The following is an 11879-nucleotide window of genomic DNA, read 5'->3' on the forward strand; positions in this document are numbered from 1 at the left end:
CGGACTGTGCCACCCCAAGAATGGACGGAATGCCGCCCCTTAGCATGTGCCGCCCCAGGCACATGCTTCCTCCACTGGTGCCTGGAGCTGACCCTGTTCCTGTTTAAAGCAGTGAAAGAGATCTTTCCAGGACCAATGAGTGCACTCCACATGTGGCAAAAACATTACTGTTTGAGCAGCACTTTGAAAAATGTAAGACACATCAGGATGCCTCCAGGACAGAGACCTAAAAGACCGAAGATAAGACACTCCCCCACTAATCAAGTGATAAGGATTCCAAGCCAAAATATGTTGTACTTGCTCATATCTATCTAAGGAGAAAAGGGAGAAAGATAGAAACATAATGTTTACGCACTGTCATTACTACTCACAATAAATTTAATCTTGGGTACGACTGGTCACATCAAGCCAGCTGCTGTAAAACTATACATCTGAGGCTTGAATAAAGACTGGGAGTGGATGGGTCATTACACAAAGTAAAAACTATTTCCCCATGCTAATTTTTCCCCTACTGTTACTCACACCTTCTTGTCAACTGTTTGAAATGGGCCATCCTGATTATCACTACAAAAGGTTTTTTTCTCCTGCTGATAATATCCCACCTTAATTGATTAGTCTCGTTAGAGTTGGTATGGCAATACCCATTTTTTCATGTTCTCGGTGTATATATATCTTCCTACTGTATTTTCCACTGCATGCATCTGTTGAAGTGGGTTTTAGCCCACGAAAGCTTATGCCCAAATGAATTTGTTAGTCTCTAAGGTGCCACAAGTACTCCTCGTTCTTTTTGCTTATACATCTGAGAGTACAGTAAAAACTCATTTTGGTCAGTCATACCATCATAATTTATTCTATATATAGTGGAATCTAAATTAAGGAGGCAACCCTATGTTAAGCAGCCACTTGAAAGTATTCCCAGTTACCACTCTATCCTTAGTGGGACCTGGCTCCAAGCTCTACTGTGCCCATGTGCTGCCCACACTCTCCCCATTTCTTAGATCATTCCAATGCAAACTCCAAACCCAGGCTGCAACACCACAGATGTATATTGTCAGTGGAACTATATCACTCATCTAGACTGAGGCGGTCTTTTTAACTAACATTGGGAGATGTATCAACATTGTGATCATTATTCTACTTTCTAAACCCAATTTCAAAGCTGAAGACTGATTTTTTTTTATTTTTTTGGTTCAGGCAGCTTAAGACAGATTTCACCGGATACACATACAGTATACATGCCAAACTTATTTAGAGTGGGAGTGACTTGCAAAACTTATAGGGCCAGATTCCTCCACCCTTACTCACTTTGAGTCATCCCACTGAAATCAGTGGGGCTACTCAGTAAGCTACCCAATGCAATTAAAAGTAGGAGGATCAGGTCCAAAGAGAAGAAGAACAGTGGAGCTCAGAGCAAGGATCTACTAAGAGCAGAGGGTAGTCTGAAAGCTTTTATGCAGCCACTTATGCAAGTCTGGGGAGGCTTTCATGTAGCCACTTATGCAACTGTGCATTCAGGAAAAAAAAAACGATTTGAGAGAACAAGATTTCAGACTTATTTAAAATATGGTTGCTCATTGGAGAAGCCATCTCAAAGTTAGGAGAGTCTCTGCAGTTATACAGTCAGACACTTTCATACCAAGCAATGTAAGACACTCAACCTGAAACTGCAGGCGGCATTCATCAGTTACTTTTTATGTTGCCAGGGATTTTGAGGACAAGGCAAACGTTTCTTAAAGTTTTTGACAAAGTTAGAGCCTATTTCAGTTGAATAGGGAGTGTCCTCCTGCTAGTAACCCACCTTCCCATAGTCACTTTTTGAATTAAAGAATACGGTTAAATATCTCTCTGAAACATCCGGCAAAGTCATTTGCACCCAGGGAAGTGGGAGAGCGAAGAAACATTAAAAACTGTTTACAATTAATCCCAAACAAGGGAGCTTTGGCAGGTGCCTCTATTTTACATGTTTACATCCTACCTTGGTGAAGTTAAGGAACAAGCTTCTCCTCTCCGTTCACGACGCTCCCTAGCCCTGACAGCGACCCCCGTCACCCCCACATCTTACCTTCACCCCCGTTATCCACTCGCTGGTTCCTTTCCCCACCCTCATTCCCACGCCATTCCTCCTCGCCCAGCCCCGGCTTCTCTTTCCAACCCCTCCGCTCCCTACCCCTGTCTAGTCCCCCCCTTCCCCAAACCCTCTCTCCTCAGTCCCCATCTCTCCTCCTCCCCTGGCACTGTGCTCCCCTCTGCCGCCTCCCTCTCTTCTCACTCTAAGTCCTCCCCTCTTGCCCTGGTCGTTTCCCAGCGCCCCCTCCTCCCCCAGCACCCGGTCCCCTCAGAGCCCCTCCTCGGCACGCACACATCCCTTCTTCGCCCCCTCCCCTGCGCTCACCTTCCCTGGCTTTCAGCAGCACCGTGTTGGCCACGATGTTCTCGATCTCCATGATCAGGGCTCCAACCAAGCCCTCTGTCCCCTCAGAGCCACCACCTCCTTCGCCCCCTCCTCCTGCCCCGCCACCGCCGGGACACCCGGGCTCCACTCATCCGGCCCCGAGGGCTAGTGCTGGGCTCTCCTCTCCCCCTTCACTCACTCCTCACTCACTCACCGCCCCCTCCCTCCTCTGCTCAGGAGGGCGGGGAAAGGGGACGGGCGGGGCCTGCCCACACTGGGCAGGACTATGCCGCGCTCCCCCGCCTCTCGCCCCTGACAGCTCCGCCCCGAAGACTACAGCTCCCAGCAGGCAATGCGCTCCCCCGGCCCGGCGACCTCCTGCGTCAAAGCTGGCTCATTGGTAGCTGAGAGTAGTAAGCGCGCGCGCTCGGTGGGGTGTTCCCTGCTGGGATTGATAGTTCCTCACCTCTCACCCGCAAGGGTGGAGCATTGCATGCCGGGATATATAGTCATGTAGTTCATACCGCTCCGATCTCTTCTCCTACAGAGCCTAGCCGCTACTATCACTAAATCCCGCGGGATGTCGGGGTCACCTCTCGCGAGAGGTGTGGCCGCGTTGCTGCTTAGCGTACTCTGTACGTAATATGAGTGGTAGTCAGTAGAGACGCTGGACAGGCTTGTTAGGGATCCTGGTCGCCCCTTTAGATCTCACGATACTTAGAAGCTCTCGCGCGAGGTGGTTCGTTCAGACACCAGGGGGCAGCTTGGGGCAGTTTAAGGTCCCCCCCCCCCCCCCCCCGGTCGCCATTTTGTTTAGCGTGGCTCGCTCCCCAGGCCCATTCCCTCTAGCCCAGGAGCTTGTACAAGACCGTAGTCCTGGTTCTTTATGCTGCTGAGTGAGTATTGACCCCACCCACACACTAGGATGGGGAAACCAACTAAGCAGAGGAGAAAGGGCCAAGTGGCTGCCAGGGCCAAGGGCCCCAGTGGGGCAGGGACAGCGTTGGTCAAGAACAACCCTTTTGAAGTGAAGGTGAACAAGCAGAAGTTTAATATCTTGGGCAGGAGAACCAAACACGACGTGGGGCTGCCGGGCGTCTCGCGGTCCAAGGCTGTCAAGAAGGTAAGACTGAGGGGAGGGCACTCATCAGATGAGGACAAGGTGTGGATCCCACCACTGGAGTAAGCCCTCGCTGCCAGAGGGGGGCAGTGGTGGTGCACACCCACAGATTGTGCAAATGATGGTACGCAAACTGTTTGAACTCAGGATTCTATAGCAGGGGTCGGCAACCTTTCAGAAGCGGTGTGCCGAGTATTGATTTATTCACTCTAATTTAAGGTTTTGCCTGCCAGTAATACATTTTAACGTTTTTAGAAGGTCTCTTTCTATAAGTCTATAATATATAACTAAACTATTGTTGTATGTAAAGTAAATAAGGTTTTTAAAATGTTTAAGAAGCTTTATTTAAAATTATTTAAAAATAAATTAAAATGCAGAGCCCCCCGGATCGGTGGCCAGGCCCCAGGCAGTGTGAGTGCCACTAAAAATCAGCTTGCGCGCCGCAGGTTGCCTTTACTTTAAAGTTTCCCATCATTGGAAAGGAAATAGTTAGGCAAGTGTTGAGATAAGACTTCTGCTTTTCTTTTAAACTCTGTGTAATCTTATCTATCAAACTACCCTTACCCAATTTGTTTATTTCATCTGTCAGGTGCATCCTCTGCATCCTAGATTGTGAACTCTGGGGGAAGGGACTCTCTTCTTTGTTACTTCTTTGTATAGTGCCTGTTCCTTGATTAGGATTCCTTGATGCTACTGTAATATATAAATAATAGGCCACAGACAGCAAAATCAGAGTGGTTACTCTGACTTGACACCAAGTCCATAGCCAAAAGCACCACCACATTAGAGAGCATCTTGACTACATACATACTATATGTCTGGGAGCCCAGTAATCTGATGCATCCCTTACTGAAGGCACCAAAAGTACTTCCCAATCTGCAAGTACAGCATGAGTGATGTAAATACAGTACTGGATTGTATTGAATCTATGTTAAATAAATTTATTTTCCTTCACTTTCCTGCTATGTATATACCAGGGGTAGCCAAACTGCAGCTCATGAGCCACATGTGGCTCTTTTACAGTTAAAGTGTGGCTCGCGGAGCCCGTATGCCCTCCCCCATTCTCCACCTAGCAGACTGGGGGAGCTCAGGGCTTCTGCCCTGCAGTGGGGGGGTGATGGGGCTTGTGGCTTCTTCTGCCCAACAAGTATGGGGGTGGTCTCAGGGCTTCAGTCCCGTAGGAGGCGCCTGCCGGAGCTTGGGGCTTCAGCTGGAGCAGTGCTGAAGCCCCGAGCCCCAGCAGGTGCACCCCAGCTCTTGAACTTCTTCTGAAAATTGTTGTATGCAGCTCAAAGGGTCAGTAAGTTTGGCCACCCCTGGTATATACCATCCATCAGCAAACAGAATTTAGAGATCTCCTTCAAAAGAAAAATAAATCTATCTGAGAGATACTAGAGCACAGGGGAAACTGTTGTTTAATTTATCATTGTGTATACTTTGAAAACCCTTGAGAAGCCCTGTATGAGATAAAGTTACTGTAAATAAAGGTAATCAATGAAAGGGTCTGCGTAATACGTGTCAAGATGGAGAAGTGTTTTTTTGTTTTTGTTTTTCCCTAAATATATTACAAAGAGAAACTGCATCTTGTTAAAAATTCCTTGAAAATTATATACATGGACATAAAATAAACGGATGGAAAGGGAACATAAATTCTACAGTCTTATGAAGTAAGACTTCCATTGTTTAGTAATCTGCAGATTCTGCATCTGTGACATGGGTGTAAAAGGCTATAGCTAGAAACTTCAGCTATTTTGCTGTCCACAGTAGTTTGAGAGTTCACAATAATAATAATAATAAACAATAGTATTTCTCCCCAGGAATCAGCTAAACATTTTTTTAACGTTTTATATTGCCGCTGACCTTTTTGAACCTAATATTGAAGATAGCCAGCTTGCTGAAAATGTATGGGTTGTGACGGGGGTAGGCAACCTATGGCACGCGTGCCAGAGGCGGCACGCGAGCTGATTTTCAGTAGCACTCACACTGCCTGGGTCCTGGCCACCGATCTGGGGGGTCTCTGCATTTTAATTTAATTTTAGATGAAGCTTCTTAAACATTTTAAAAACCTTATTTACTTTACATACAACAATAGTTTAGTTATATATTATAGACTTATAGAAAGAGACCGTCTAAAAATGTTAAAATACATTACTGGCACGCAAAATCTTAAATTAGAGTGAATAAATGAAGACTCGGCACACCACTTCTGAAAGGTTGCCGACCCCTGGGTTGTGATATTGCAATGTGAGAGCAAGAGATGGTAAATTAGTTTCCCGCCTGCTTTAATATTGGCCCAGGTTTTACAAAACTTTAAAATGGTTAATACTGGAAAACTAAATGTCTTGTTTAGTAAGCTCTTGAGGGTTTTTTCCCTTTAAGAAAAAAGTCAAATCAGGTCCTAATATAAGATACTGTATTAACAGCACTAGAAAGAGGTGTAGCTCTCTATTTATCTGCAAAACAGATACAATATAGACATCCCCACACTGGCCTGCCAAATTTTCCTACTCTGACCTTCCAAATATACCTCACTGCTGACCTACAGGGTCTGCTTTCAGGGTGGAATAGGTAGCTCAGTATCTATACCTATTTGATTACTGACCTCTCCTCTGAGGCCGCCAACAATTGTTTCAGCTAGTATTCTGAGGTTTTATATATATAGATAGATAGATAGATAGATTCTTTCTTGTACACGAGGAGCTGGACTGAGATGACAATTCTTCATTGGCATTGTTTATAGTTGTTTTAGGAGTATAATAAAGTATACTAATCATTGAATGAAATAAGGGTAAAAAAAATAAATTTACGGTATTGATTAGAATTGGTCTTTTTATATTCAACAGTAGTGTTCTCATATTCAGTGTGTGTATGTGTTTGAATAAATTAGACCTTAATTCATTGGCTTCAGGTGTGCTTTTGTTAAGTTAATGCATTGATCTGTTTTTCAGCGTACACAAACTTTGCTGAAAGAATACAAAGAACGGGAAAAGTCCAATGTATTTAAAGATAAGCGTTTTGGTGAATATAATACCAAAATAAGCCCAGAGGAGAAGATGATGAAGAGGTTCGCTTTGGAACGACAGGTAAAGTATAGGAATGAAAAATAATTTAAAAAAAATAGATGTAGAAATTTTTAATTTGCCAAATAAAGCTTTCTGTAAATAATACATTGCTTGGCCCCTAAGGATTCTACCAAAACCTATAACATGGCAACCATACCTGACTTTCATTGTTTTACTCCCACACATTCTGTTTTCTGAAAGCCTATCTGCATCTTTTATTCAATCTAAATGAATTCCAGAATTAGAGATCATTAAAAAAAAATATTGAAAATTTCAGAATTTTTGGTGGAAATAAGAAAACCAAAAAAATTTGGCCAAAAACTGAAATAGTTTGGTTGTCGGGGATTTGAGGATTTTTATGAAAAATCAAAATTTTCTATGTAAAGGAGACATTTTTGATGAAAAAACTGTTTTGTCAAAAATCAATTTTTCTATTGAAAAAGTTTTTGCCCAGAAAATCTTTGACCAGCCCAATCCAAAATAAAGATTTTAAAACTGAATTATTTTAACATTTACAAAATTGTGATTTTGGGGGTTAAACTAGACAGAATCCAATTTCATTCCCACAAATCCAATTTCATTCCCACAAAATGTAAATCCTTTAACTGTCATTAAACACTATTTCATGTTCTTACCGATACTCCTGAAAAAGGCCGTTTCCCTTGATGGCCCAGGAAGCTCATTTTAGGGTCTTACCACTCTAAGACAGTGATCCCCAAACTTTTTACCTCGTTCTCCCCCCTTACCCTCGCCAGGAGTGGGGCCGTGGCTCCGAGAGGGGAGGATATGAAGAGAGGGCTAGGGGGCTAAGGCTGGGGCCACAGCTGGGGGCGGGGCCGGCAGCAGAGCCAAGGCCAGCAGCCGAGGCCAGGAGCAAAGCTCGGTGGTGCTCCCTCCCCACCCCCTGTGGGGGCTGGCCCAGGCCCGAGTCGCACCCCCCGAACATTCCTCGGTGCCCCCCTAGGGGAGCGCATCCCATAGTTTGGGGACCTCTGCTCTAAGAAATGGAATCGGTTTTGAATACTACTTCCATCTACATCATGTTTGGACTCCTGAGTTAAGCAGCATGATTGCATGTGCAGAAAATTCTAGGAATAAGATTGTTATTGGGAAGGTTAACTAATTTTTTAGTGGTTATTAAGCTTGAAACATTTTATTTAAAAAAAAACTTTTTTTTTTTTTTTTTTACTTTTTACATACACAAAATCTAGGCTTGCTTGTTTAGTAATTTTACCAGTCATTTTTTAACTAATAAAAACGCCCTTCCCCAGAATACTGTGCCTGATTCACCACTTACTTACTCACAACACTGTAATTCTGTAGTTTTTACAATGGATTTAATGGAGAGTAAAAACTGTTGTGAGACGCTAACCGTTTCTCGCTTTAATGTATCTGAATGAAATTGTAGGCTTGTTAATGCTGTTAAAATAACAGAGAAGTGAAATAGGGCTCTCCTGTGCTCTCTCTTAACTGGTATTAATCTGAAAAATGTCTCATTACTAAATTGGTTGGTTTGATTATTTTTCACAGCAAAATCATGAAAAGAAAAGTATCTATAATCTCAATGAAGATGACGAATTGACCCATTATGGCCAATCTTTAGCAGATATTGAAAAACTTAATGATGTTATTGATAGCGACAGTGATACTGAAGAAAGAGGAATATTGTCAGGTAAGAAAAATCAAACTGATACCTTAATACATTTTTATCCAATGTAATTTTCATTGTTAATATAGCTGTGTGAATTGTTGTGTACCCTGCTTTCATTGAAAAAATAATGTAAAGAAAATGTTCAGATTTAAATCTCTGTTCTCTTTAGTCTGATAGAAAGTGGTGATTAGAACTGGATACGTGCCAATATCATGTTGTAATTTTTAACCGTTCGCGATTTTAAGAAATATGTATAATATTTCATCACATCATAATTGACTTTTCACATATGGATTATCGTTAAAGTAAGTGCATTCAGAATTAAAATGAACTCTGGTTTAAAATCAACTATTTAGAGATGCCAGGATGCTTGCAAGTATGGTACATTATAGGTGGCACCAATAGGAACACCTGTAGTTGAGGCTGCCTGATACATTCCATTATAAGAAGACCCTATTTTCAGTTGCTTTATAACTTTACCATATTTCCACTATATGGGCTGAAATTTTCCATGCTCTGTGTGTGTGTGTGTGTGTGTGTGTGTGTGTGTGTATATATATATATCTATATATCTATATATATAGTTTTTTTTGGGAAGGGGAAATTTCAGCACAAACAGGGCAGCCATTTCTCAGAACAAGTTAGGGGAAAAATGCATTTTTTTGTTCATGTTAAAACAAATAACTTAAATTTTTTTTGTGTTACACATTTCTTTGGACCAGATCATGAACCTTCTACTTACAATAGTGAGCAGTTACTCATGCAAATAGTCTCATTGAAGTCAGTGCGATTTCTTGTGTCAAAAAGTGCTCACTAATGTGAGTAAGGGGGTTGCAGTCTAGACATTTGGGTATAGCTGTTCATAGGAGATGTAAATTAAAATTCTTTCCATACTGATTTTTATCTTTTCTGTTTGGCAAATCTGGAGCTAGTTTCTGCAACCTTTACTCATGTGAGTAATCTATATTTATGCAAGTATCTCCCTTGGCTTGGAGAGGTCTACATATATAAATAAATATTGCTCACTGAATAAAGGTTGTTTGCACGATGTTTGGGTAGATAAATAGGTAAAAGCCAACCTGGCTGCTTTTTGTTTACTTCCTTTAGTTTATCTGCGTCTTTAATGTCAATAGAAATGTGCACACCTCTTACAATTGTGTTTGTGAATGTTCTGCTAATGAGTTAAGTGGTAGGAGTTCATGCAGTGTAAGCCCTATTGGACTATTGCACCTGAGCAAAGCAAATTGCAGGATCATGGCCTTAGTTATGTTAAAACAATAGCTGATTTCTTTTTAACTTGATGAAAGATAGCTTTAAAGAAAAAATAGATATTTAATTCTGTAGCCCATTAGATTATAAACACTTTACATAAAAATTTTGTTTTAAACAGGTTTTCAGGTTATTTTGTTTTGGGGTACTCGTTGAATAAAAGCACTGAACACACAAATTGTGTCTTAAATGAAAGTTAGGATAGTGAACACAAGCAAAAAAATCCATTGTTGAGGCTAACATATTATCCTAGGTTCCTCTCATGAGGCGTATGTCCTTGTGATGTCTGAAGCTCTGGTCCTGCAAACCCTTCTGCATGTTTGTAGTCCAGTGGAATTACTCATGTTCTTACAATTAATTGTTTCTAAATATCTGTGGGATCAGGCCTAAGTTTATGTGCTCTTATAAATTAAACACAGTCAATGTCTGGGGATTAAAGCACATTCTATTCCAGGCATAGACCTTTTCTGGAATGTTGGTCAAGTCACTTGACTTCTCCGTGCTCTATCTGTAAAATAGGAATAATAATGCTTATCTTCACATTAGTGTTGTAAGGCTTAATTAATATATTAAAGTGCTTTGAGGCCATCAGATAAAAAGTGCTATATTGCTGTCTTAAATCAAAAAGTACCTTTTGCCTGTGTGTATTTGAAAGGAAATTTAACAAAGTTTGGAAATCCAAGGTCATAGTGGGAATCCTTTTCTGAAAAGTCTTAGGGTATGTCTACACTACAGGATTAATCCGAATTTAGATAATTCGAATTTGGGAAACAGATTGTATAAATTCGATTGTGCGCGGCCACACTAAGCACATTAATTCGGTTTTTAACTACATTAATTCGGTGGTGTGCGGCCACACTACCCCTAATTCGAATTAACAAAATCGATTTTGGTGCTACTCCGCTCGTCGGGGTGGAGTACAGAAATCGATTTTAAGTGCCCTTTAATTCGAAGTAACTGGCTCCGTTGTGTGGACGGGTTAAGGATTAATTCGGATTAACGCAGCTAAATCCGAATTAAAGTCGTAGTGTAGACCAGGCCTTATCTTAACTTAGGCCAAGCATCAATCTTTATCTGCAGAAATGGGGTTTAAACCTTGGTTAACTTTATTCTTTCATGGAATCCATCAGTTTCCCCTGTGCCTTAATAATAGGGAAATAGCACCCCAACAGCTTAAGGAGAGCATAAATCTATAGATTCATTAATCCTTTCAATTCTCTTTTTTCAGCTGAGCTAACTGCTGCTCACTTTGGAGGGAGTGGAGGTCTCCTTCGTAGGAAAGCACTCACTGGGGAACAAGATGAAGAGGAGGAAAAACCTAAATCTCGCAAGGAGCTCATTGAAGAGCTGATTGCCAAATCCAAACAAGAGAAGGTGAGTTTATAGCCTTTGAATAAAAAAATCTGGACTGACAACATTAAGTAACACATCATTTTCCATGTGAAAACTTACAGAAGGCAGAAAACATTCAATAAAACCCATTATCAGCTTTAGGACATGGAAACCACCAAATCCTCTCTCTTCACAGGAGAAAAAATATTGGTGGCACAGTAAACAAAGGGGATATGGCTTTCTAAATACAGAGCCAAAAAATCATATACCTGACGCTGTTTACCTTGGGAAAACTGTATAAAGTGTCTGCCTCTCTGTAGGTTCCCAAACCCTCCACCTATGAAGTCTGTTAGCATGGTTAACTCGTTTTCCATGCTCTGCCCTGGAGTTACCCATTGCAGGTTTGTGCTACTTCTTCTGCTTAACGCTGCAAAATAGGAGTTGATATGAACTAATTTTTTATTACATATTTGGTTTTGACTACATATGGACCTCATTTGCTCTTGATGCTGCAGGTGACTTCCTTTATTTCTGGGGGAATTCTGTGCCACTGCGCATGCGCAGAATTATGTCCCCTGCAGATTTCTTTGCTTCCCTGCAGAAAAATGACTTTCTGACTGGGAAGCAAAGGGAAGCTACAAGAGCGGTCATGCGACCCTCCCCAGCAGTATGTTTTGGGTGCCCGGGCAGCCAGCAGAGGGGTAAATCACTGTGGGGCATGGGGTGGGACTGAGGAAGACCCTACCCTGCACCAGGCTCACCTGCTAGTCCTTGCTGGGCTAGGGAGGACAGGACTTCCTCTTCCCCTGCACGGCATCCGGGGACGTGTCAGACCTACCCCCAGATTTCTGCTCTGGCTGTAGGAAGCTCTGCAAACTCTCTTTCCCCCTGTTCCTCCCCTGCGCTTCCTGCTCCCATTGGTCTTCAGCTGCAGGGGGATCACTGTATAGGGAGCTGCTCCCCCATCCACCCAACCCCCATGCATCCAGACCCCCTCATACTCAGACCCTTCCGCCGAGTCTCACCCCACACCCAGAAACCCCCCCCCCCCCC

General features: G+C 42.4%; 2 protein-coding genes across 3 annotated transcripts in view; one reads left to right on the forward strand and one right to left on the reverse strand.

The window, feature by feature from the left end:
• The window catches only part of GRK4 (G protein-coupled receptor kinase 4), a 76901-nt gene extending 74457 nt beyond the window's left edge, over positions 1–2444 (reverse strand). The window contains exon 1 of the mRNA XM_026648075.2: positions 2393–2444. Within this exon, the coding sequence (XP_026503860.1) occupies positions 2393–2444 (52 nt within the window). The remainder of the gene's footprint in view (positions 1–2392) is intronic.
• Positions 2445–3195: 751 nt separating this feature from the next.
• The window catches only part of NOP14 (NOP14 nucleolar protein), a 45356-nt gene continuing 36672 nt past the window's right edge, over positions 3196–11879 (forward strand). For both annotated transcript variants that reach the window (XR_003369618.2, XM_026648076.2), the window contains exons 1-4: positions 3196–3515; positions 6461–6595; positions 8105–8246; positions 10723–10868. Coding sequence is in view for 1 of the 2 variants with exons in the window: in XM_026648076.2 (XP_026503861.1) it covers positions 3318–3515; positions 6461–6595; positions 8105–8246; positions 10723–10868 (621 nt within the window). In the remaining variant the exon portion in view is untranslated. The remainder of the gene's footprint in view (positions 3516–6460; positions 6596–8104; positions 8247–10722; positions 10869–11879) is intronic.

This window comes from Terrapene carolina, unplaced genomic scaffold (genome assembly GCF_002925995.2).
Source record: "Terrapene carolina triunguis isolate 2854851 unplaced genomic scaffold, T_m_triunguis-2.0 Scaffold66, whole genome shotgun sequence".
In the NCBI taxonomy this organism is placed as follows: domain Eukaryota; kingdom Metazoa; phylum Chordata; order Testudines; family Emydidae; genus Terrapene; species Terrapene triunguis.